The following is a 26,845-nucleotide window of genomic DNA, read 5'->3' as shown; positions in this document are numbered from 1 at the left end:
TTCAGAATAGGCTTGACTGGTGATTGGCTTTCCTTTGGCGATGACGCTGTCTGATGGGCTGCCCTCACCTTTGCCCCGCCCCTTATTCTGTCTTGTGCGTCCGGCCTGCCTGCTCGATGATTGGCCGAAGCAGTGGACGGCTGGAAGCAGATTGGTTGCGCTCGCGGCGAGGCCACAGAGAGCTGTGGGTTCAAGATGGCGGGCGCCGAAGGCGGCCCGGGCGACGGTGAGGTGTGGCAGACCTGGCTGCCCAACCACGCCGTGTTCTTGCGGCTCCGAGAAGGACTGAAAAACCAGAGCTCAACCGAAACTGAGAAGCCGGCTTCATCATTGCCGTCGTCGCCGCCGCTGCCTCCACAGTTGTTGACGAGAAACCTGGTCTTGGGCCTCGGTGGAGAACTCTTTCTGTGGGACCCAGAAGAGAGCTCCTTCTTAGTCGTGCGCCTTCGGGGCCCCAGCGGCGCTGGTGAGGAGCCCTCCCTCTCCCAGTACCAGGTACGGCTAGGCCGAATTGGGAAACGACCGTTAGCGTTTTCGTCCCCTTCGCATCCTGGCTATTTTTGGTCTGCTGGTGGGAGGAGTGGTCTGCGAGCGTAAGCAGACGTCTTTTTGGGGGGTGCCCAGCAGCGAGTGGAGAAGTCTCCTTTTCATTCGCTCTACCACAGCCGCCGAACCTTTGGAAGCCTCTCTTCCCGTATTTCATTCCGTCCACAAATGTTTATTGACTCTGACTTCGCGCCGGACACTCTTACAGAAACTTATGCGCTCAAGGTGCTTGAGTTGTCCGGGTCTGAGAGGAAGGGAAGGAGCGTGGAGTCACAGTAAAGTATCAGTGGTGCAGGTGCTCTGAAGAATAACAGCGGGGATACGGGGCTTGAGAGCGTGGGTGCATTCGCTGTTTTAGGAGGTGGATCCTGAGAAACCGGTGTCACGGCGTCACTGCATAAAATAAGAGGGACAATCCTAACTTTCTCTTGGGGTGGTTGTGAGCCTGAAGTCAGGTCGTCTCTTCCAAAGCACCAGATTTCCTCCCTGACATGGAGGCGGAATCCTCTGGAAATTAGGCTATCCCCAAAGTTGAAAGGGATGTTGGCTTGTCTTGGAGAAACCAGCAGCATGTGACAGTCAGTGTAATCAGAGAGTGTTAGGCTTCTTGTGATTAAACATTGCTTTATGGAAGCGTTTACTTGTAACAAGCCGATTCTTGTCATTTAAAGATTACAAAATAAGAAAACTTGGCACCCATTCTAACCTATGGCAGCTGTTGTGTGCTGGTTGAACCTTGTCGATGAGAAATGATTTGAATAAGGTGCTAGCAACGTTTCTGCAGTTTTGAAAATAGGTCACAGGCCTACTGTCTACTAACTTTAAAATTTCAGGTTTTTTTAATATAGTTCTTTTTTAAATTTATTTTTATTTTTGGTTGTGCTGGGTTTGCATTGCTGTCTGTGCTTTCTGTAGTTGCAGCGAGTGGGGGCTGCTGCTTATTTCCGTGGCTTCACTTGTGGAGCAGGGGCTCTAGGGCACGTAGGCTTCAGCAGTTCTGGTGCACACACTTAGTTGCTCCAAGGCATATGGAATCTTCCCGGGCCAAGGAAAGAATCCGTGTCCCCTGCCTTGGCAGGCGGATTCTTAACCACTGTACCCACTAGGGAAGTCCTAAAATTTAAGAGTAATTATTAGATGTTCGGCACACAGTACAATAGTGCCCTATATCTCTCTGCAGGATTTAGCACAGTCATGATTAAATTATTTATATTTGTTCATTCATTGCCTGAATTATTTTCTGGATTACAAGCACCAGGGCAGGGTTGTCTGCCTTACTTAGTTTTGTATTCCCAGTACTTCTGTGTGCCTGGAACATATGAACTCTCAGTACAATATTGATGACTGTCTGAATGACCTTTAATCCTCAGAAATCCAAAAACTCGGAGGAGGAAGCAGCTTAGCATGAGTTGCAACTTTAAAGGAAATAAAAACATGAATAGTAACTTTAAAAATCAAATAAAAAAAATACCCCCCAAAAAAATCCAGATCAAAGGCATGAATAGTGACTTTAAAAACCAAATCAAACCAAAAAACCCCCCAGACAAAAAACACCTGAATACTGTGATTACTACAGGTGACCCAAAGTGATGAGATTGTTCTGCCAAAGAAAGGTGGCCTTTGATTTGAGATAGATTGTTAGAATCATGTAGAAGATTGAGAAGATGGGAGAAGGAAGGAACAAACCATTGACGGGAGAAAAAGCAATTTGATTAGAATCAGCAAAGGGCAGCTAAAAGCAAAAGCAATCCCTCCCCCGACCCCCCCCCCCCAAAAGACTCAAAGAACAAAGCCCAGACTTACATCAGTAACAATTAATTGGAATCACATTATATTCAACAGTCTTGTCTAATACTATTTTGGCAGACAGTGATTCTCTGTACATCAGGATAAGCAATAGATTGGTAATCTCTTGGTTTATTACTGAAAGTGGATAGAAAAGAAAGAGGAAATTTGAGATACTCATGAGAGAAGAAATAGAAGTGCAGTTTTTTTTTTTGGAAGGCATATAATGCCAAGACATACAACTTAACAGAACCCTCCTGAAAATGTCTCTGTTCCATAACTAAATCTGCTTAGATAAAGCAGCATTTTACTTGCTGCAGGAGTTCTTGAAGCCACTATCTTATTTTACTATTTATAACATAGTAATTATTTACCAATACTTCTGAGTTCTCAACTGGCTAGTCAGCTAAAACATATACTGAGAGTTAGCAACACGCCACATACGCCAAGGATAACAGGAAAGACACAGAGCTCAGGTAATTCACAGTTGTGTGGGATGAGCAAGTAAAAGGATAATTGGAATGCAGGGTGATAAAGGACTACAGTAGAATTATTTAGGGTGTGCTCTAGGAGGACCGGAGAAGGCAATGGCACCCCACTCCAGTACTCTTGCCTGGTGACTTCACTTTCACTTTTCACTTTCATGCATTGGAGAAGGAAATGGCAGCCCACTCCAGTGTTCTTGCCTGGAGAATCCCAGGGACGGGGGAGCCTGGTGGGCTGCCGTCTATGGGGTTGCACAGAGTCGGACACGACTGAAGCGACTTAGCAGCAGCAGCAGCTAGGAGGACAGAAAAGATGCACTGGTTCCTGGCCAGAAAATCAGAGAGATTTTTTGGGAGGAAAGCACATAGAAACTGAGTCTCCAAGAATGTGTCAGCTCCTAAAAAGAGAAACTGAGGGCATTGCAGGAAGGATCGTTGTACAGAAATACATGGTGATTTCCCAGAAATACACGTTAATCTGGAGTATAAAGTACAAGTGGAGAATGGTGGAGAATTGAGGCTAAAGTGGTAGTCTGGAGTTTGATCATAAAAAGGGAAATTATATGTAGTATTTACCAAAGTAGGGAAATCTGATGCATTTTATATAATATTCCAATATAAGCAGTTAAAAAAATATTTCATCAGTTAATGGCTGAAGTGTTAGTACTTATCCAGAATGCTTCTTTATCCTACATTAATAGAAAACTAAAGCGGTGCTGTGCTTTCGAGTAACTGCCATATATATTTACATTAAAGTGAACTATTTTGACCAATTTGCTTTAATTTTCAGAGATTGCTTTGCATAAATCCACCCCTGTTTGAAATCTATCAAGTCTTGTTAAGCCCAACACAACATCATGTAGCACTTATAGGAATAAAAGGACTTATGATATTAGAATTACCTAAAAGATGGGGAAAGAATTCTGAATTTGAAGGTGGAAAATCAACAGTGAATTGTAGGTAAGTTGTATTTCCATTTAGTGTTTATCTGTATAATTTGTAATACATGCAGAAAATTCCTTAAAATCAGTGGTTCTTACGGTGTGTTTGCTACTATTGAAACAGTGTACAGTAGTCTGCACATTGGCTTCTTGTGATAATGACTTCCATAGTATATATGATATATATAGTATATATATTTTGCCTAGATTACCACATTGCTGTCTCATTGGAAGTCAGGCTGTTTTATCAAGTAGGTTGAAATAAGATGCTTTAAAAGCAGTTATTATCTGTGGGCCAAACAGTTTTCTCATAAATATAACTTAGTTTTGTATTTTTTTCTTTGTCAACAAATCTTGAGAAATGAGAGTGTGAAAAATCTGAAAAGAATATAAGGTAGAAACATACCTTTAGCTCCACAGTCCTTAGGTTGGGCCTCCTTGAAAATGTTTCTTTTCTAAGTCTTTCATATCCACAATAGGAGTGACAATAACTGCCTTTGTATTTTCTTTACAAAGTTACTAAAAGGATAAGTTATTCTGTCTAAAATCAATGGTACTCTATAAAATACAGATTAGAAAATATTTGATTCTTTGATACTGGTTGGTAGATGCTTTGAATGCTGCCTCAGCAAGATGTTTGAAAAAGGAATTTAAAGGAAAGAAGAGTAAAAAGTGTTGAGATAGGTTTTCCTTTAGAAAGTTTTGGAAAATTGCTGTCTGTATTTTAGTACCACTCCCGTTGCTGAGAGATTTTTCACCAGTTCCACCTCTCTGACTCTGAAGCATGCTGCCTGGTATCCGAGCGAGATGCTAGAGCCCCACATAGTGCTGTTAACGTCAGACAATGTCATAAGGTAAGTCTGTATCTTACAGTTTTGTGAGTGGGAAGAGTCTCTTAATTGCCAGTTAACAGCTTGGAAAAACTATCTGATGGCTGCTATAACCTGTTCTCCATCATGGGGGCAGTGTTCAGCTGCCCTAACTTACATGTCTTAATTACTGCTGTTCTCTCTCAGCTAGTCTTTCTGCCTCCAGTCTCTCCATTCCCAATCTAACTGTTAAAATAATCTCCCTGAAACTGCTTTTACCATGTCACTCTTTTGGAGGTGATGTAGCATAGAGAAAAAGAGAATTTAATTGGGAAGTGAGAGATTTGAATTCTTGTCCCAGTGTCACTTCTGTCTTTGGGATGTTAAAAACCAACAACTTGGGCATCTGTTTCTTATTTGTCAAATGAGCAAGTTTGATTTGATCATTTCTAAAGCTGTTTTCCAGGTTTGCATTGTTATGATTAAATGCCCTCGTCCTACAGACATTGATATTACCAGTTAACTTTCTGGATCTGCCTTATGTAAAAAGTTTGTGAGATGACTAGACAAGGTGTATACAGCTAAGAACTGAAGTACAGTGGTTGGGGAAGGCTGATATAAGGAATTTTGGCAAGGGCAGAGAATATTTCTTCATGTACCAAGGAAGCCGCCTTTTTGGGTTGCTTCAGAACAAATGAAGTGTAGGCTACTTTTGTCAGTAACAGCAAGATCTTTGGCAAATGGTTGTAATGACTGGTAGGAAAATTCTCAAAAACTGACTGGGTGGAAATGAAGGAGCAACTTTAGGAAATAAAAGAGAATTTTAAGTGCTGGCTTTCTTCTCTTTTGATTGCTAGAATTTACTCTTTGCGTGAGCCCCAGACACCGACCAAGGTCATTGTACTTTCAGAAGCAGAAGAGGAAAGTCTAATACTCAACAAAGGGTAAGTTTTTATTTCTGTCATTAAATTTTTAAAAATTGGTTTATTGGGATCATAAGTGAAATTTTAAGATTATAAGATTTTCCAAAGGTGACTTTAGCATGGTTTTTGGTAATATGAGAAATAAGAAAAAATAGGCGATATGAGTAGGTAATAAGAAGTTACAAATCTGAAAGTTACTCTGCTAGCTTGATCTTTTTTCAAGAAAGTTCAAAACTGTGAATAGCCAAAACTGAGTCCCTGTTGTATCATGAATAGGAGAATAAATTATAATATTTCAAAGTCACGGAAAAAGTGGAAGGTGAGAGTGTTGGGCTGGAGGCCTGCCAGCTGTTCACTCAGAATGGACGAGCAGATTGCTGGACCCCCCAGACCAGCCCCTGGTACCCCAGAAGCTAGAGTGGACCATAGACTGCCTCCTGCTTCTCATGTGACCCTGGCTTATGTTAGTTTTCTTGTCCACTGCAGACCAAGTTCCTGGCTAGTTTGACCAGTAACAGAATCACCCTTTGAATTTACAAACTCCCTTCCTCTGGCCTCCTGCTCAGTCTTTTTGGTGATTACCACATCCTGTCACCCACAGGGTGTGTATGTGGAGTGAAGCCCATAGTAGCAATATTTCTGGAAGTTCCAGCTAGTTCTTTTCATGTCTTCATAATGATCATATCTAATAGTCTGTTTTTGTTTTTCTGTTATTCCTTTGAATATTTTACATACAGCTATTACGTATGTGACAGTTTCAATATCTGAAGTCTTGGCGAGGCGGGGATCTAAATCTGTGTCTGTTCTTCCTCCTGTCCTGTAATCAGAGTCGCTTCCTCCTGTGGTTGCTGATCTCTCATTGTGAACTTGTGTTTACTTCATCTTAATGTTTGGAAATGTCAAGAGCCCAAGCTGGGAGTATGTTCTTCCAGAGAGGAATTTCTTCTGCTTCTGTTATGAGTCAGAAGTTGCCACTAGCCTGGGACCACATTAATTCTCATTAATTAATGAATTAATTAATTCATTAGTCCCAGAACTGAAAGTTTTCAGTCAGATGACTTTAATGTCTTATACAGCATTAGCTTCTTAAAGTCCCATCCATCCATCTCCACGATGGGGAAACACCTGCAAATTGATAGGTCCTGTTCTGGTGTCGGCAGAGCGTTTCCATAGTTTCTCAGCCTTTGCCAGACTCGCTGTCTAGATGAGAGGCTGCAGAGCAAATGCAGTTGTTAAGAGCGTTGGCTCTGGTGTCAGCACCTGTATTCCAGTCTTAGCTCTGCCACTTGTCAGTTGTGGCATCTGGCAAGTTATTCAGTTTCACTTGGTCTCATTTCCATGACTGTTCCATGCATGTAAAAAGTAGTGACCACTGGGGACTTCCCTGGTGGCCCAGTGGTTGGGAATCCAATGCACAGTGTGGGGGCCGCAGGTTCAGGCCTTAGTCAGGGAACTGAGATCCCACATGCCATGGAGCATCCAAGCCCGTGCAGCCAACCGGTGAGCCCATGTGCCACAGCTGGAGAGGCTGCGCATTGCAACAAAGGATTCCACGTGCTACAACTAAGACCTGACGCAGCAAATAAATAGCACTTAAAAAAGAGTAGTCACCATTTACTTGGATTATTGTACAGAATAAATGAGATCATGCATAGAAAGTGCCTAACATGGCACAGAATAAGTACTCATTAATTGATACCTTCTAGCATTATTATTAGAAATATTACTGTATTAAGTTCCAGTTAGATTTGGATGGCTTTAAGTCTTTTTGAAATCACCGATGTGTCTATTTGTTTCCAGTCATTGTCCTAATTGTTTAGTTTAACTCAGGCAGTTCTTTTATTCTGGATTTGGGGATTCCTCATTTTGTGCCTCCTAATACCATATACCTTTCCACGTGATAAAGAAACTAAGATGTGGTACTTATCATGCCTTGGAATGATGTTGACTGTCTCAAAAGCTGTATGAAATTGTGGTTTTATTTTAACCATATTCATTACCTTTGTATTAAACTGAATCTTTTTGAAAAACCAATTATACAAAATTTTTAAAATAATAAAATAGCATGTTTTATCATTTATTTTTCCTGATTATAAAAGTAATGTATATTTTTGTAGAAAATCAGGAAAACTATAGAAAAGTATTAATAAAATGAAATATTAAAAAATTTCCTATAGTGTGATCATAATATTGCACCGGAGTGCTACTTTTTGATATAAATCAGATCATTCTACTTCCCTGCTCTCCATACTTCATTTCCCAGAGAGGCCATGGCCTGAAGGCCTACGGGTCTGCCCACTTACTGCATGCTTCTACCTCAGTCCTCCCACCGCCTTGGCTCTTAGCTCCAGCCACTCAGCCTTCTTGCAGTTCCTCACAGCCTCTGCCTCAACTACTCCTCCTCAACTACTACTACACATAACCACAGACTTACTGCCTTACTTCCTTCAAATCTTTGCTCAAATATCACCTTATCAGAGCCTTTCCCAGGTCACCTAAAGTAATCACCTAAATCATCTTTTTCTGATTTTATGTTATCTGATTGTGTCTTCTCTGTTGACATCTTTTTCATTAGAGGGCAGGGCCTTTGTTAAATTCACTGACCTTTCCCAGAACCTACAGTGCCTGGCATAAAGGAGATACTTAGTAAATATTTGTGGACTGAATGCATCCTACTGCTTAGAAGTAACTATGGACGTCTTTGTTTTCTTCCTGTTTCTTTTCTGTATTTATGCATGTCTGTATGCGTGTATTTTTACTATTTGTGTGACTGTATATTTAAACAGTTTATATAGTTCTATGGTCTGCTGCTTTCATTTAATTTTATGAGCCTTTTCCAGCATTGTTTAACATTCTTCATAATCGTAACTTTTCGTCTCACTCCATTGAATACAAATTCCACCCCACCTGCTGTTATTGGAAGTTTTGTTTTCATTTTGGTTTTTAACTCTCTTTTCAGAAGGGCCTACACTGCATCTCTGGGAGAGACAGCAGTTGCATTTGACTTTGGGCCATTGTCAGCAGTCCCGAAGCACATATTTGGACAAAAAGGCAAAGAAGAAGTAGCAGCTTACCCTCTGTACATCTTATATGAGAATGGGGAGACTTTCCTTACATACATTAGTCTGTTGCACAGGTAAGCTGAGGGGGAACCCACCTGAAGTGAAGGTCAAGCTTGTGCTACAGTATAGATTGTCATGGTTGGACCTGGGGTCCATGTTTATGAGTTTGTGGAAATATTGCAGCCTTTCAATGCTGGCTTGCCCATTTTGGAGAGAAAGTTTGTACAGATCATTTGACCTCTTTTTCTTCATATTATTTGGGTAAGTTCTATAGAATAATCTCTTAAGGCTGGATTTGTGTTCACAAAGTCTAATCAATCAAAAAGTATTTACAGATGGTCCCCAACTTAGTCAGACTTACGATTTTATGATGGCACAAAACCAGTTACATTTAGGAGAAACTATACTTTAAGTTTTTCATTGATTTTTTTTTTTCCCAGGATAGTGATAGTCAGTTGATAGCTTCTTGTGATGCTGGGCAGTGAGCACAGCCCCCAGTCAGCCACACGATCAGAAAGGTAAAGAGCTGACACACTTATAGCCATTCTGTGTATCATTCTCAGTATAGTACTCAATAAATTAGAGATATTTAACACTTCATTATAAAATAGGCTTCATGTTAGACAAGTTTGCCCAATTGTAGACTAATGTGAATGTTCCGAGCACATTTAAGGTAGGCTCGACTAAGCTATGATGTTTGGTAGGTAAGGTGTATTAAATCCTTTTTTGACTTAAAATATTTTCAACTTAACAATGAATTTATTGGAATGTAACTCCACCTTAAGTCAAGGAAGATCTGTATCGTGGATCTTATGTGAACAAGGTACCATGGGGATGGTGAGACATGGTAATCTGGTCTTGTAATGTCCCAGCTGTGGGGAAGAGACTTACATAACCATGGAAAGGTAATGATTTAGACTATGTTCATGGTACATGAAAGCTCAGAGGAAGGAGAGATGATTCTGACTGAAAAAGTTAAGGAGGTTTTCATAGAGAAGGACTGTGTCATATGGAACTTAAGGCTTTACTGCAGGATTAAATGAAGCATCAATGACCATTTTAGTCAGAAGTGTAGCTTGAAGTCAAGTATGAAAATAGGCAAGTGCAAGTGTCGTTCAAGGTCCCAGTGATTAAACACTTGGGACTAGAGATGAAGATTCAGGTAGGGAGCCTTTAGGGATAAACCTGGAGGTATCTGTGCAGGGAAAACTTGGTGGAGTCAAGTACCTAGTTAAGGGATGTGGAGTCTTTTCTGTAGGAATAGGGTAATAGGAAGACAGTGATGGTTTCTAAACGAGGATAAAACAGTTGGCTGGAGAGGGACTGGGAACGGAGGGACTTCTAAAGAAACTGTTCCAAAATTTAGCTTACAGTCTTCAAGAGTTTAAACTCTGGTGGTAATGTGAGGGAGAAATGAACATAGTAAATACTACAAAGGAAGGGTCAATAAGACTTAGTTGCTCTTTGGATAAGGGAGTGAGGCATTGACACAAATAGGTCAGGAAAGACAACTAATTTGAAATTAATAATTCCAATAATTTGGAAGTATTCCGTGGACAGCTGGAAATACAGGACTAGAGAGAAAACTGTTCTGGTGAAAGAGTCAGTAGAGTGTAAGAATTCTGGGAAAGTTCGTAATTAGGCATAGGGCCCAAGGCTGAACATCATGATTTATTTATAAATCAGCTTAATAGATATTTATTCAGGGCTCAATATGTGGCAGAATGTGGGAATACAAGATCAAAGGCAGAGTCCCTGCTGTGTGGTTCCTTGTTCATCAGAAAGTCATGCTACAAACCAAAACTCGTACAACTTGAGTAGAGTGGTGAAGGCATAAACCGCAGTGAACTGAGGGCTGGCCCCTCTCAGCCTCTGCACTGCTGACAGGGGCTGCCCTGGGGGGCGATGCTCAGCAGCATCTCTGGCCTCTAGACACCAGTAACCTGTCCCCGTCCTCCCAGCTGTGGCAGCCACAAATGTCTCCAGATGTCACCAGCATCCCCTTGGGGACAAAATTATCTCCAGTAGAAAAGCACCAAAGAGGTGGAAATTGAATGGGAAAGTGAAAAAGTGGAGACATTGGGAATAGACTATATTTTTAATCCGTGTCTGATAGCTGGAGACAGAGTCCAAAAGGGTTTTAAGTGATAGGTATGGTCTTCTGTCAACATTTCCCGAGGATGTTTCACTCTTTTTTTAGCCCTGGGAGTGTGGGCAAGCTGTTGGGCCCGTTGCCCATGCATCCTGCTGCTGAAGATAACTATGGCTACGATGCTTGTGCTGTGCTCTGCTTACCATGTGTCCCTAACATCCTGGTGATTGCTACTGAATCAGGAATGCTGTATCACTGTGTTGTGCTGGAGGGGGAAGAAGAAGATGACCAAACAGTAAGTCGGGTGATCGTGGGCCATATTCGTATCTCCAACACTGGGGACAGTTCTTAGAATGGTATGAAGGCTTCGTATAGGAGGAATTTTGTACTTTACATGTGTGTGCATGTGCTCAGTTGTGTCCGACTCTGCCACTCTGTGGACTGTAGCCTGCCAGGCTCCTCTGTCCATGGGATTCTCCAGGCAAGAATACTAGAGTGGGTTGCCATAGCCTCCTCTGGGGGATCTTCCTGACCCAGAGATCGAACCCATATCTCCTGTGTCTCCTGCATTGCAGGCAGATGCTTTACCTGCTGAGCTACGTATCTGGCACTTACTTTGGAATTTTATATCTGGCACTATTTTGGAAACTTAACACTCAAAATTAATTGAAGCCCACTCTAAATACTTAAATTGAAAAAAGTTAGGATGTACCCAGCTTATTGGTCCAGCAGCCTACATGTTTTTTAACTCTAAACTGCTACGTTTGGTGACAAGTGTAAAGAACCTTTGAATAACTGAATTGGCTCTTCTCTAAATTTGTGTGTTTACATCTTCCCAAGAGCAGAGAAGCCTTTTATTCTCTTTGAAGAAGCACAGTGTTGGAATAGAGGGTGGAATTAAGAAAAGTTTGGAAGCACTATTTGATGCAGCTTTTTGCTTCTGTTTTTAGGTGTGTACATTTCAAAAGAACATGAAACACTAAAGTTACAGTGCAGGTTTTTTGTTTGTTTTTTTACAGTCAGAAAAGTCCTGGGATTCCAGGGCTGACCTCATTCCATCTCTGTATGTGTTTGAGTGTGTTGAGTTGGAGCTTGCCCTGAAACTGGCATCTGGAGAGGATGAGCCCTTTGATTCTGACTTTTCTTGTCCAATCAAACTTCACAGAGGTAAAGTGTTCACTAAATTTAGTTCTTATATCTCATTATATTTATATGAGATTATCACAGACCATTTCTGTGTAATTTGCTTTTTGTGTGGTTCCAGCCTTTAAAAATTTGACTGCTAGGTTCTTTTGGCCTTTTAGCCACAACATTACACTGTAGATTCAAGAAAAGCAGATTTCCCAAGTTTTCATTCAGATCGTGGTCTTCAGGCGGGATCAACTCAGATTTATAATAGTCATTTCTTCCCCTGGTCTAATCAAAAGTAGGTTCATTATTCAAATTGTTAAATGTATGCAAACTTTAATAAACTGTAAAAATAATTTTTAAAATAAAGTGATAATATACTTATATTAAGATATCTCTTTAAAATAACTTTCTTCATTTGAGAACATACTATCTTGTTATACCCAGACCCATTTGAATGTTACCTTTTTATCTTTTTTTTCTTTTGCTTTAACTTACCTGGCTTGGCTCCAGAGCTTTCTGGCAGCTTATCTCTTCATCTAGGAGCTCTTGGCTAAACTGCTGAGACAGTCACCGAGTGTGTCACATGTATCCCTGAGACTCAGAGTGGTTGAGTGGAAGGAGTTGGTAACTAAGAGTCTGGAGGGTCCTAGGTCTTAGTTGCAGCTCTAACATTAATCGGCTCTGTAGCACTGGACATTTATTCAGCCTCTCTGATCATTAATTTTCTCACCTAAAAATAATAGGGATAACATCAGATGATCTCTAAAGTGCCTTCTGACATAAAAATCCTATAATCCTATTTGCTCCTCAACTTTTTCTTAATCTCCTCTAGGATCTAGGTGTCTTCCCTGAGAAGAATGAGGAACAAAAGCCTCCTCAGTCAGGAATAATGGGGTGAACCTTCATAGTTTTCCTCTCTTCAGTCCAGAGAAAGGGAGTTCAGTCCTGAAGCAGCCTGCCCTAATCTGCTTACAGTCTTATTAGCCAGTTTTCCCAGGTTTAGTAATACTGGCTTCAACTCTGTACTAAAGTATAGTCTAACATTTAAGAGCATAGTAGCCTTTATATAATAAACCAGCAAAGAGAACTCATTGGGCATGTCTGGTCTCTTAACTGGAGAGAAAGAGTCTAAATATTAAGTCTCAGAACTTTGCTTTATAGACGAGGAAATTGAGACCTAGTGAGGTAAAGTAACGTAAACTAACTGGTTTCCTTATAGATACATATGTCTTGGGGAAATCTTAATTGTAGGCTTTTTTCTTGATTCTTTGAATAAGAGAACATTTTCATATATGAAACTAATAAATTTTTTGCTCATTCATGTTTGTACTTAAAGCATATTACAATCACTGAAACATTCCCAGATTTTTAATGACATAAATGAATGGTTTATGTTACCACATATCTTGTCAGGGGTGTCTAGCAAATTTACTACTGCAATTACTAGTATTTCCTTTTTTCATAATAGATTCTGTCACATCCAAATATTAGGGTTTTTCTGTTGACTTCAGCACCACAGACACATTTCAAAAAGCCATTTTAAACAATAGGAAACCTAATGAGATGATTTGAGCTTTGGAAGTCGCAAACTAAGTCTAAGGTGCAGGCAAATGAAAAGAAACTTTTCAGTACTTTATTGTTCAGAGATGATTACCACAGAGATTGCCAGAAGCCTTTTTTTTTTTACTGTTCATAACATAATGCTATTTTCAGAGGTGTTATGCAGAACCCCAACATATAAAACAGATAATATAATATTTACATTTACTTACTATAAACTCGGCAGTAAGAAAGTGAGGATGTTAGATAAAAGAAAAATTTGGTTTAGGAGCTTATGGTTGACAGTTGCCATCTTAAATCAGCTTTAGTATATACATTTTTTTTTAATATCTTGTTTTCATTGTTTAATGTTTTAAAAATCCTGAGTCACAGGGATAAATATAAAAAAAGTTCATCTTTTAGTTTAACAATAGTGTTACTGATAACTAGGGCTTCAAAGAAATAGAGGAAAAACTAGAGAAATTTTCATTAAAATTATGTAATAACTGCTCATATTTCTTGGTGTAAATATAAATACAAAAATTATATCTAAAATTTCAACAAACAATTCTCTGTAAGTCAACATTATCAGGACAAGTAAAACTGCACGTTTCACACCTGACTTACCATCTGTGACAGGACTGTTCACTAAGCTGCTGTGCTGAAGTCTTTTCAGCACCTGTGCTGGAGGAGTGCAGTAGCTTCAACAGTTTCATGTAAGTAGATGTGTGCGAGCACAGGTTTTTTAGAGCTAGAGCCTTTCTTACCATTTTATTTTGAAAACTGTAAATAAATCCACAGAGATGGACAGAAAGGCATAAGTCCGTTCCTTGATAGCAAGTGTTTATGTTCGGTGAACTCGGTGTTAATACTTGGGAAAAGAACATATTTGAAATGAGTTTCTTAATTATACTTTTAAAATGTGTTTGAAAACTAAAGTCATGTTTTTAAATTCCCAAACCCCTGACATAGTGCCACAGTATGAAGGTCCTATTGACCTTGCAGCACTTCCGTCACCAGATGCATTTGTGGCCTACTCAGGTGAATTCTCTTAGTTTTCTAGTGGCTTCCTTTATGTTGATTCCATTTTCAGATCCCAAGTGTCCTTCAAGATACCACTGCACTCATGAAGCTGGTGTACACAGTGTGGGGCTAACTTGGATTCATAAACTTCACAAGTTTCTTGGGTCAGGTGAGTTTTTTCACTTTTCAGTATGTTTCATAGAGTCTATCAAAAATTTGTTTGGAACAGAAAAACAATAGAGGTTATGACACCAAAAGATAGTTCTTTGAAAAGATCAGCAAAATTGACAGACCTATAGGTAAACTGACCAAGAAATAAAGACTCAAGTTACTACAGTGAGAAATGAAAGGGGCTATTCCTGCTGACCATACAGAAATATGAGATTATAAGGATATACCAAGAACAAAAGATGGTAAGGGAATACCAAGAACAACTGTATGCCAATTAGATAAGCTAAATGAGATGGACAAATTTCTGGAAAGATACAAATCAACAAAACTGACTAAAAAAATCTGAATAGACCTATTATATAACAGTATATAACATGAGATTGAATCAGTAATCAAAACTGATTTTGATCACTGTGCTTTGCTCAGTCATGTTTGATTCTTTGCAACCCCCTCCCTGGGGGTAGCCCGCCAGGCTCCTCTATCCATGGAATTTTCCCAGCACGAATACTGGAGTGGGTTACCATTTCCTACTCCAGGGGATCTTCCTGACCCAGGGATCAAACCCACATCTCTTATGTCTCCTGCATTAGCAGGAGGATTCTTTACTACTGTACCACCTAGGAAGCCCTTTGAAGAATTAATACCAGTCTTCATAAACTCTTACAAAAAATAGAGGAGAAAACACTTCCCTGATCACTTTATAAGGATAATATTACGATAAAAGCCAGACAACAGCATCCAAGAAAAGAAGACTAGAGACTAATATCTCTTATGAGTATAGATGTAAAAAACAATCTTGAAAAACAGGAACAAAAGTTGGAGGACCCACTTTGCAATTTCAAAACTAATTAGAAAGGTACAGTAATCAAAACAATATGATAGTTGGTATAAGCATAGAGATATAGGTCAATGAATAGAATTGAGAGTCCAGAAATATACTCTTACATTTATAATAAGTTGGTTTCAGCAGGGGTCCTAGAACAATTACATGGGGGAAAGAATAGTCTTTTCAACAGATGGTGCTGGGACAAGTGTACATCTACATGCAAGAATGAAATTGGACCATTACCTCACGCCAGACACAAAAATGACTCAAAATTGATCAAAGACTAAAATATGAAAACAAAAATGATATACCACGTAGAAGACACTAAAAACCACCTACAGAATGGGGTAAATATTTGCTATCCGTATATCTTGATAATGGATTTGTGTTCTATAATGTGTTCTTTTGTAGATGAAGAAGATAAGGACAGTTTACAGGAACTGGCTACAGAACAGAAATGCTTTGTAGAACACATTCTTTGTACAAAGCCACTGCCGTGCAGGTAAGGACCTTCTCGCCCTTGTAAACACAGATAGTAGCTGTTTCAGTAGTTCAGGTCCATGTGTATATGTGCATATTACACTCACACGTAGACAGGATTCTTCACCCCAAAAGAATCTCTTCTTCAAAAGCTCCCCTCTGCCCATGGCCCCTCCACATTGTGTCCTCTGTCTCAGAGGTGTTCCCCTGTCATAACCCCAGGCTTCACTTGACTCTGATTCTCTCTGATCTTAATATCATTTTATAGAGGGTTCCCTTGATTTCCCAGAACCCCTTCAAATTCTTCTGTTCTTTATCTTTGAAGCACATATTTATATTCATGTTTGTGTTTATTTACTGTCACCCCTACTAGAATATATATGTTTCATGAAGGCCGAGACCATGTCTGTTTCATACTTTTATATATACATATAATTTATTTTTGGCTGTGCTGGGTCTTCCCTGCGCCACAGTCTTCTCTAGTTGCACCAAGCGGGGACTATTCTTCATTGCAGTGGGACGGCTTCTCATTGTGGCTTCTCTTGTTGCAGAGCACAGGCTCAGTAGTTGTGGCACATGGGCTTAGTTGCTCCAAGGCATGTGGGATCTTCCCAGACCAGGGATTGAACTCATGTCTCCTGCAATGGCAGGTGGATTCTCTACCACTGAGCCACCAGAGAAGCCCTGTTTCATACTTAATTTATACCATCACCTCATGTCTGTACACTGAAGTGTCTTGACAGGGTGCCTGGGATAATCTCAGTAAATATTTGATGACTAGAATAAACCAAAATAGGTTCCGCTGGGAAGGGCCTAGAGTGAGTAGAGGAGACCTGAGCAGGGAGTCAGCACTTTCTTCCAAGCAGCGAGTGGAGGATGAGGAACCCAGCCCAGGAGGAAACTGGAGTAAAAGACTGCCAGAGAGACTGAAAGAGAACCCAGGAAAGATGCTTGGGAGGAGGATGTTTCAAAGAGGAGGCAGTGGGCAGCAGCCTCAAATAAGCACAGCAGAGCATTGCAGAGAGGTGAAGTGTCCACATGGGGGCTCATCAGGAACCACAGAGAAAGGCTTTGGGGGGCCGGAGAGGACAGCACAGGTGAAAAATGAATGGGGAAAACAGGTAATAAAAATCTCACGTATAAACATTTCATAAACAGGTAAAATTAAACAGTATTGAATACGAATGGATATGTACATAGGTAGGAAAGCTATAAAACAAAACCAGAACCTGAGTATCATAGAAATCAAGTGGAAGGTTGTAGTCAGGGAGAGTCACATGGGAGGTCTAAGGCCCCTGCGGTGTTCTAAGTCTTGGCCTGGAGAGTGGTTGCAGAGTACACATATGTACTCCTTTTTTTGTATATTTCACACACTGAAAACACAAAATAAAAGTTTTAACTTCCCAGACTCCCCCCAACTCACCATCACTCCCCTCCCTCTGCAAAATAAGACAACTGAAAGATGTGGCCGGAGAAATAGTGCTGCAGGCTCCTGTCGAGAGACGGCTGGCTCTAAAGGGAGGGGAGTAGGTTGAGGAGAGTGCTTCAGATGGGACAGGTGTGAGCTGTTTATAAGCTGAGGGTGAGTAGACAGTGGGGAGGTTTGTGATCAGAGTCGATAGAGTGGTTCTCAGAAGAGGGGAGAGGGGATGGTGTCCACTGCGCAGGGGCAGAAACAAGCTGTGGGAGTGGGAGGAGCATACCGGCAGGAAAGACCGCTCCTGTCTGAGGTCCAGTTTTCAGTTTCTTCAGTGAAGTAAGAACCATGACTTGAGAGGAAGCTCCCTCCTGCTGTGCACGGTACAGTGAATCCTGTGACACCGATGCTGGCCTGCGTTGAATTTTTAATGTCAGAAAGACACTACTCAAGAGATTCTGAGCTCTTAACTGGGTTGGGTGCTGTGCTAGGTATGCAGAGGTCCCTGGGGCTTCTGGGCAGGTTGGGGAGAAAGACGCATAGAGAACCATCTTCATGGTATCGTGTTAACTGCTGAGATGACAGCAAGTACCAGGGGGCTGTGGGCCCCCGAGTGACCTGCAAGTCAGTGGCCTGCCTCAGGCTGCTGAGGGACAGCGTGATTCAGCCCCACTGGAGCTGTAAGTGGTACGGGTTTTACAGTCACCACCTCTGAGGTTACTGCCCTAATAGCATGTCCCAGGCAACTAGCCCAGGCCGGAGAAGGCCACAAGCCTCAGCCATGTGGTTGCTTTGATTCCGCTGCCTTGGCTGCTCTGCAGTGTAACTATGGCTGTGTGTTCTTTTCAGGCAGCCAGCTCCGATTCGAGGATTCTGGATTGTCCCTGACATCCTGGGGCCAACGATGATCTGCATCACCAGTACCTACGAATGCCTCATCAGGCCTTTACTGTAAGTCCCACTTTTGTGTTCCCACACAGCTCTTGTTAATTCTGCAGAATCTAAGCTGGGATGCTGCCCTCAGTAACCAGACTGAAAATACATGGTTTATGCTCTGGCTTCTGACTGGAGGGTTGGAAGTGGGGTGTTTCTGTTGCTCCTGCCATTTCTGGAAGACTTTATTTTAGGCATAATTTCTGGCATCTCCTTTGGCTAGCAGAGTCGAGAGCTTTACTTCCAAGTGTAGAAAGAATACTAAAATACTGAACTCCATCATTAATATCAGTTAGATACATTCAGTGATTTTAAACTCTGTGTCAGGCTCAGAAGTACTAGCCATTTACCTGCACTGCATCCTATCATCAGGCCAGCGGGCTACAGTCCATGGGGTCACAAAGAGTTGGACACGACTGAGCGACTAAACCACCACACTACAAGGACAGCACTGTTATCCTCATTCCATTGACGAGGGAACAGGAATAGAGAGGTTAAGTAGATGCTGAAAGCATAGGGAACGAGAATGAGGCTGCAGATACGGGGCTTTCTGACTTAAAAGTCCACACTCACTCTTAATTTCTACATCTCTGCCAGCCTCACAGGCTCATCATAGAATGTGTAAAACTCCGAAAGAAAGGTGGTATGCAGCTGAACTCATAATTCTTGTTCCCCTTAAGAAACCCATAGTGAGCTACTGGTTATCTAGATACCTTCAAATCATTTTTCTGCCAACTCCCTGAAATATAAGTTGTCTATGTAAAGTAATGTTATTAATAAACTCCCAGGTTTGAATTATTGCAAAGTCATTCACTTGCCAAGCTGTTAAAGTCTTCAGACTTTGAAGCTTTCTGAAGTTATTGAGAGTTTTTGTTAACATATTATAGTTTCTTAACCCTCAGAATTCTGGATAAATGCAACATGTTTCCTGTACTTAAAGCAAGTATCTCCATGGTCAGTTTTATTTATTTTGCAGGAGCACAGTCCATCCAGCGTCTCCTCCCCTGCTTTGTACCCGAGAGGATGTTGAAGTAGCAGAGTCTCCCCTTCGTATTCTGGCTGAAACCCCGGATTCCTTTGAAAAGCATATTAGAAGCATTTTGCAACGTAGTGTTGCAAATCCAGCATTTTTGAAGTATGGGATTTAGGGCATATCTGTTTTTTGTTTTAATTTAGGGCTGTGTTGGGTCTTCATTGCTACATGTGAGCTTTCTCTAGTTTCAGTCGGCGGGGACTTCTCATTGCGGTGGCTTCTGTTGTTCCAGAGTACGGGCTCTGCTGCACGGGCTTCAGGAGTTGGTGGTGCATGGGCTTAGTTGCGCCGCAGCATGAGGGAATCTTAGATTCCGGACCAGAGATCGAACCCATGTCCCCTGTACTGGCAGGCAGGTCTTACCCACTGGACCACCAGGGAAGTCCCAGGGCATATCAGTTTTAAAAGGTGCCTCCCTTCTCTGTTTTGTAACTATTCTTCATCCTCTTTGTCCTCAGGTGTTTCTTTTCATATACTTTTTATTATGGTGGAAGAAACACAGGGCACCTTTAATCAGCTAGTGAGAACAGATGGAGAGAACAGATACCAGAGGGCATTTGAGAATAATAAACAGGAACTGTAAAAAGTAGTTATGTTTTGAGTTTGTTTTCAGCTGTTTTATTCAACTAAGGATAGAATTTTTTTTTTTAAGATCATCTGAAAAAGATATGGCTCCTCCTCCCGAAGAATGTCTTCAGCTCATCAGCAGAGCCACCCAGGTGTTCAGAGAACAGTACATTCTAAAACAGGACCTGGCAAAGGAGGAGATTCAGCGGAGGTAGGACGGCCTCTGTTCACAGACCAATCAGTCCCTGGCTGGTACCCGGCTTCTGATTAAACTTTTTTTGTTCTTGAAGGGTCAAGTTGTTATGTGACCAAAAAAAGAAACAATTAGAAGATCTCAGTTATTGTCGAGAGGAGAGGTAAGTGCCAAGACCAGAGAGGAAACAAACAGTTCAGCTAGACTGGAGCTGGAGCTCTCCCTAATAAGTAACATTAGCGGCTTCACCATCATGGTGGACTCCTAGACTCTTGCTTTTTATGCCATTAGGAAAAGTCTACGGGAAATGGCTGAGCGCTTAGCCGACAAATACGAGGAAGCCAAGGAAAAACAGGAAGACATCATGAACAGGTCAGTGGGCTGTACAAACTGCATAACGTTCAGCTCCCCATTCAGGTACTACAGTGTTACAAGTTCTCAGGTGCTGTGTATCCTACAGAACCCAGTGCAGTGATGCTTTCCCCAAACCCACCCTGGAGGGCCCTCCTTCACAAGCACCAGATTCATACATGAGAAGCTTTAGTTGGGATTGTGTTCCTCCTAAGGAGCTGAGATCTTAAGCTGCGACCTTTGCTTATTACTTACTTCTTGCACAGGATGAAAAAAGTACTTCACAGTTTTCACTCTCAGCTCCCAGTTCTCTCTGACAGTGAGAGAGACATGAAGAAAGAATTACAGCTGATACCTGATCAACTTAGACATTTGGGCAATGCCATCAAACAGGTAGGAATGGATACAAGGTGGCTACATTTGGTTGGTACTTTTTAAAGTGTTCCTTCTACAGAAAATAATTCTGTCAAGTGTAAAAAGAATAGGCTAAAATAAATATTATGAAAATGTGTAGCAAATCACAGCTAAAGTGTCTGTGTTCTTTTTGATACTTAAGGTTACTATGAAAAAAGACTATCAACAACGAAAGATGGAAAAGGTACTGAGTCCTCAAAAGCCCACCATTACTCTCAGCGCCTACCAGCGAAAATGCATTCAGTCCATCCTGAAGGAGGAGTAAGTAGTAGTACTAATCAGCTGTTACTGCAAGGTGGTTTTTACTTCGCAGAACGCCAAAATCAACCTTTCTTTGCCCAGATAAGAGCATTTGACATTTTGCAAGTCAAGTAATTACCAAGACAGGAGGTCTATGATAGTGATAAATAAGGATTTAAGAGATGAGTATGGAGGGAGTGTCAAAATGGCTGTCTTCCTTTGTAATTCTGTTGGGTGGTCCCGGCGTGCCCCAGTGAATATGTTCAAAAATATTTCCAGCAGCAGCACTACTGTATTTGCTGCTGCTACCCTTAAATGAGTTACTATTACCATCCGTCTGAAACCTTAAGCCATTAATTGTAGCAAAACACTTCTAAGATATTTCAACATTACTAAATTCTTAAGAATCAATTATTAATGACTTATTAATTCATTGTATTCCCCCACTGTTTGATTTTATAGGGGTGAGCACATAAGAGAAATGGTGAAGCAAATTAACGACATCCGAAATCATGTAAACTTCTGAACCACCAAGAACAGACTCACATCTGAAGTTAACACATGTGCAGGCTTAATCTCATTATAAAATGAACAAGTAGCACTAATTTATAAAGAAGCAGGTGCCTTGTTAGCGTTATCAGTCTCATAATTTATAAAGAGGTATTCTGGATGAACTTTGGTGTGATTGTACATCCCTTTTTATACTGTTTTATAATTAATTGAATAAATGCTTGTATTAAAAAAAAAAAAAAGCCTGGGATTTTGATCTACACACTGCTAGACCTTCATAAACCCTACTGAGTTTTCTCCATATTTGAGCAAGAATAAAAGCTGCATATTAAAATATAGCAACACCAGAAATGTGACTCTGAAGAGAGAACCCTCAGATTCAAAGAAAAAGGCCACACAGTATACTAGGCAGCAGCTTTTTTAATTTGAACACTTCTTAAGGACACACCTCCAGTACAGTTAACAAATGGTTATACCTGAAATCTGCTCAGAGCAGAACTCAGGCTCCACGGTTGCAAGGCCACCGCTGGCTCACTTCCATGACAGGCATGTATTACCTTTCAGAGCTGAGTTGGACTGTGCTGTGTCCCGGTACATGTCACTGATGGGTGTGAGGTGCACATGTAGGATCTCAAATGGAGAAACAGAGCTTGGTATACAGTATATGATTTTGTCCTTTAGCTTTAAGTAATATTTTTATACCTGCCAAATATGAGTTCCAAAAGGTAATACTATACCTGCCTAGAAATGGCTAAGTGACTGCCGATGAAAAGCCACGTGGTAAGGTAGGTTACAGGTAAGGGGTAAAATCAGGTTAGACATGCGTGGGAACATGTGTACATGGACTGAATACAAGCACAGGAACACTTGTGAAACCTGACCTTTTCGTTTGTCTTGGAGGGCTAAACACTGCCTTCCAAATCAGTTTCCCATTTATACAGAAAACCCAGTTTAAAGAGGTGTTTCATACCAGAAAGAGATTGTTAACAAAGCCTAGTCTGTGTTTTTCTAGCATATTTTTCTCCAAAAAGTGGGTTCCAACAATTTGCATCTGCCACTGTTAAGACGCTCACACTTTCCTAATCATGATTTTATTGGCCCAGAACCATCTTATGGAGAAAAACATGAGCAAGGTGCCCAGTCTCAGCCTAGCAGTTCCCTGGGAGCTGTAGTTCAGTTCATTCAGGAAGATTATGAATTATCCACCTTGATTTACTACAGTGCCAGTTTTAATAACCTAAAACAAATGAGCTTGGAGTTTATCCAAGGAACTGATCTTATACTTACATAATTTAAAGTGACTGCATTTTTGGAATTAATAAAAATTCCTGGTAATTCAATGAGAAAACATGTTTCCTTTAAAGGAAATAAAGTACCCCATTCTACAAAAGGACTTTAAACCAATTAAAAGGTTTCAGGCATGCAAGCCTATAGCACTATTTCCATAATTAGTATTTACTTTCAAATTCATAATCATGAACGTAAGACGACAGCAGTAGCCCAAGGAATGAGGTATGCAGGCCATATCTTGTCTTATGGAAGACAGAAATAAAGATCTTTAGGGCCAGTTCCTTATGACTTCATTTATAACAAAGACAATTCAAGTTGTAGGTTTACTTGAGCCAGAAAATCTACCTAATCCACTTAATTCCCACATAGTTCCTTCACACCACCAATCACAAAAAGTACTTGAAAACAAGAGTTTTACTTTTGAACCACCTGTATGATGAATTACTGATAAAACAGCATAGCCTTCCACTGGCTAACAGTACTTGCAGGTAAACAGTGAACACACATCCATTCTTGTGCTTTCTGCAACACTTCATAAGGCTATGGCAAAGACAACCTGTCCACTGACGCTTTCTCCACACAGGAACGGAATTTAACCTCATAGAAATGACAAAGCAGATTTCCAAACTGATGAACTAGGTGGGTTTCCCCAACTTCACCATAAGCATCATCACACTCCAGGTCTAAAATACAAAAGAAAAAGACAAAACTAGGTATGCCAAACCTAGTTATCACCATTTTTGTATCTGACACTTTTGAAACAAATAGTACTCAAATCCACTGATTCAAGTTGAAAATAAAATAAGCAGCAGACTTATACATTTATACTAGGTGTTGTCAGACATAGCTTGTTTTATTAATGTTTCTTCCACTGATCCAATAACAAACAGTTTTCAAGAGTAGATGGTGCGGGTTCAGCTTGACCCTGGTACCTGTGGGTCCACAAAATTTACCAGGTAGCAGAAAAAGTGCTTCCAAACAGTTTCTTGTGCTTTTCCTTTAACCTCAACTTCCAATACATATAGCCCCAGCCAAGTTTTCAAATTCTCTTAATTCAGTTCCAACTGAATTGATTTTGTTTGCCACCGTCTTATGGTTCTCAGGCAAGTTTCAGTAGCATTTAAGGTCCTCCAACACAAGATAAAATGGTTTAAAAAAAATACACTGAGCTAGGAAATACAGTCACTAGCCAATGGCCTGCTCTCAAACTTCATATTTTAATATAAAATATTCATACCGCATACTACACCTGTCTGCTAGCTGAATACTGTTACTGATGAACTCTAGACAACAGGAAAAAAAATTCTCTCTTCCAACATCTATGAACAGGAAATGTCATTTCAAACACTATTAGAAGGGTGCTTTAGGGCAGGGAAATGTCAGATAAGGCAGGCAAGGAAACAGCACTTCCTCCATCACCAAGTCTGATCCCACACTCGCTGGAATCCAGTCTGGAGTCTGGTTAGTGTTCCGTCTGAAAGGTCTTTTTGCTGCAAATTACCCTGGCTGTTTGCTGTTCCTGTGCTGCACAGTCTCCTCCCACTAGAATTAAACATTGCTCCAGTCTTCCTTTTTGTGTGTGTGACTTCTTCTTCAGTTAAGAGTTAAATAATAATTAATGTTGCTCTAAAGATGAGTTAAAAACCCGAAGTGCAGGCTAGAGTCCTGCCATGAGGGTGTCATGTCTCGGGGAGCTGGTTAATGTCTGTCAGTTTGGTGTCATTCAGAATTGCCCGGATTCTCTCCAAGGAGTCCGCCTGTCGGATCCGCTCTAATTGCACCTAGAGAAATAACGCAGTGACGTAAGTGCAGGTGGCTGTTGCTTGACTTTCTGGTTTACTGTGACTGGTTTAGCTGAAATGGAGATTAACTCAACCAGAGACAAGTCACTTCAAAGGCGGCAGCAAGAACAAGTAAATTCAAGACAATTCCCGGGAGGGAGGTTCAAGAGGGAGGGGACATATGTATACCTATGGCTGATTCATGTTGATGTTGGAGGAAACCAATACAATACTGTAAAGCAACTATCCTTCAATTAAAAATAAGTTTTAAAAAGATTAAAAACAAACTAAGAAATACTTCCCCACAGCTGCTGTGTAAGAGACCCAGTGTAAGGCGCTGGGACTATGGAGATGAGTGGGACCTGATCCCTGAGAAGCCATAGTTCAGTTGAGGGAACAAACAAGCTTTACAGAATTTCAGCACAATATACTAAACATGCCTGGGGACTCAAAGAGGGTTCCACGGGGAGGAAAAAACTAATAAGCAGGGCCTTGGAAGAAGGAACAAGGGGGCAATGAGACAAGGATGCTTCCAGAGGGAACACCATGTTGGGTGCAAGGAACCACAGGTAGTTTTTAAAAATTATAACAGTATAAGATGTAAGGTGTAGAGAGAGAGGCCTGGTTGAGAAAAGTCTTACATGCCATGTAAGGGCTTTACACACCACCCTTAAGGGCAGCAAGGAGGAAAAAAGGGTACATGTGAGGGACAGGTTTCCAGCTGAAATGACCAGGCAGGAATATGGGGCAGGGGCAGCCATAGTCTCTAGTCTTCTAGGTTTTATCAGAGGTTGCGTCAGGGATTAGAAAATTCTCCTGGAAGCCAAGAACCCCGAAAGTGCCTCCTCAGTGTTCCATCTAGGGGTTTCCCAAATGCCTCACCTGAAGGGTCTGAGAAAGCTTTACGAAATCTCTCTGCACTTGTTCACTGACATCTAGTTCAGTCTGCAACCTCTGAGCTTTGTTCTTCTCTTCAAACATTAGTTGTTCAACAGTAACCTAAAAAATACATAAGTTTTGAATGAGGATTAATGCCAGAAAGCCACAGATCAGTCACTCAGGAAACCTGGGCAGCTCTTGTTTCCTACTGCAAGACAGGAAAAACGGTGCCTGTCACCCTTTTAAGATGCTGCTGCTGCTGCTGCTAAGTCACTTCAGGCGTGTCCGACTCTGTGCGACCCCATAGATGGCAGCCCAACAGGCTTCCCTGTCCCTGGGATTCTCCAGGCAAGAACACTGGAGTGGGATGCCATTTCCTTCTCCAATGCATGAAAAGGAAAAGTCAAAGTGAAGTCGCTCAGTCGTGTCCGACTCTTAGCAACCCCATGGACTGCAGCCTACCAGGCTCCTCTGTCCATGGGATTTTCCAGGCAAGAGTACTGGAGTGGGGTGCCACTGCCTTCTCTGTAAGATGGTGTTAGTCTCCCTTTATTTCTGTCTTCACAAGGCAAGGGTGCAAGCTGCTTAAACCACCTGCTCTAGATCCTAAAGTGAATCAAGTATTAGAGCCAAATTAAAATGAAAGTGCAGGCCCCACCTCTCACCCCCAGCAGCCCATTGATAATGATTAATCATCAAAAATTAGCTGCTGTTAAGATCAACAGCTATCATAGCAACAGGGAGAGAAACTTTAGGGCTTTTCTCTGACAATCACGACAGTTAAGCATCTGCCAGGAAAATCCTCTGAGTCAGCCTTAGGCAGCCCTGCTATTTCCAGTCTTCCTGACAGAAACTCCATCAGGACCCGTGCATGTGAGCCTTTCTAAAATCAAAGGACTATCAAAAAATAATATTTTTACATTTAAAGGTCAGACCACAGCCCCCCCTGAAAGCAAACTTCCCCCACAATTAGCCCCATGCACTTTTATTCTAACAGGACTAATCAGAATGTGGGCAGCAAATACGATTCAGTGCACCACTGGATAAAATCAAGCGAATGGAATGGCACTTCCAGAGCAGTGTCTCTGGCTTCGATGGTGCCAAGTCTGGTTCATGGCCTTCAGCCAGCGGGGTCTGTGACAGAGACCCGCAAAGCTGGCAGTGTGCAGAGACCTAATCCAGCTCTGAAGAGAGAAATCCATTTTCTCCCTGAAGCAGAAAGTCACCAGCTCTCAGAAGGGGATTCTATCAAAGGAGCAGGGCTTTTTTTTAAACAGGGAAGATGTGCTCCTACATCCTTTACATTGCTGTGGGTTTTTAAAATATTATTTATTTATTAGGCTGGGCCAGGTCTTAGCTGTGGCATGCAAACTCCTAGCTGTGGCAGGTCGGATCTAGTTCCCTGACCAGAGATCGAACCTGGA

General features: G+C 41.3%; 2 protein-coding genes across 8 annotated transcripts in view; one reads left to right on the top strand and one right to left on the bottom strand.

Annotated features, from left to right (window-relative positions):
• The first annotated feature begins 112 nt into the window (after positions 1 to 112).
• Positions 113 to 21,713, top strand: NUP88 (nucleoporin 88). 2 transcript variants are annotated; one of them, XM_055576806.1, is made up of 17 exons: positions 113 to 495; positions 3,607 to 3,776; positions 4,486 to 4,611; positions 5,424 to 5,510; positions 8,452 to 8,625; positions 10,752 to 10,938; positions 11,663 to 11,810; positions 14,407 to 14,505; positions 15,745 to 15,835; positions 18,080 to 18,181; positions 19,140 to 19,298; positions 19,849 to 19,974; positions 20,054 to 20,119; positions 20,248 to 20,328; positions 20,574 to 20,700; positions 20,864 to 20,982; positions 21,424 to 21,713. In XM_055576806.1, exons 1-17 carry the CDS (start codon positions 196 to 198, stop codon positions 21,485 to 21,487), a joined length of 2,226 nt encoding a protein of 741 aa, XP_055432781.1. In that variant the 5' UTR covers positions 113 to 195; the 3' UTR covers positions 21,488 to 21,713. The 2 variants fall into 2 exon arrangements, with proteins under 2 accessions (XP_055432781.1, XP_055432780.1); XM_055576805.1 differs by having other exon boundaries at positions 114 to 495; positions 8,449 to 8,625.
• A 160-nt stretch (positions 21,714 to 21,873) lies between these two features.
• RABEP1 (rabaptin, RAB GTPase binding effector protein 1) overlaps positions 21,874 to 26,845 on the bottom strand; it is a 98,804-nt gene continuing 93,832 nt past the window's right edge. For 5 of the 6 annotated variants that reach the window (XM_055576802.1, XM_055576799.1, XM_055576803.1 and 2 more), the window contains 2 exons: positions 25,425 to 25,541; positions 21,874 to 24,542 (listed from right to left, as the gene is read on the bottom strand). In XM_055576802.1, coding sequence (XP_055432777.1) covers positions 24,441 to 24,542; positions 25,425 to 25,541 — 219 coding nt within the window. In that variant the 3' untranslated portion in view covers positions 21,874 to 24,440. The remainder of the gene's footprint in view (positions 24,543 to 25,424; positions 25,542 to 26,845) is intronic. The other variant, XM_055576800.1, reaches the window with a different exon arrangement.

The sequence above is a fragment of the Bubalus kerabau genome, chromosome 4 (genome assembly GCF_029407905.1).
Source record: "Bubalus kerabau isolate K-KA32 ecotype Philippines breed swamp buffalo chromosome 4, PCC_UOA_SB_1v2, whole genome shotgun sequence".
NCBI classification, from domain to species: domain Eukaryota; kingdom Metazoa; phylum Chordata; class Mammalia; order Artiodactyla; family Bovidae; genus Bubalus; species Bubalus kerabau.
Note: the sequence above shows the minus strand (reverse complement) of the source record. Positions and strands in the feature narration are given on the sequence as shown.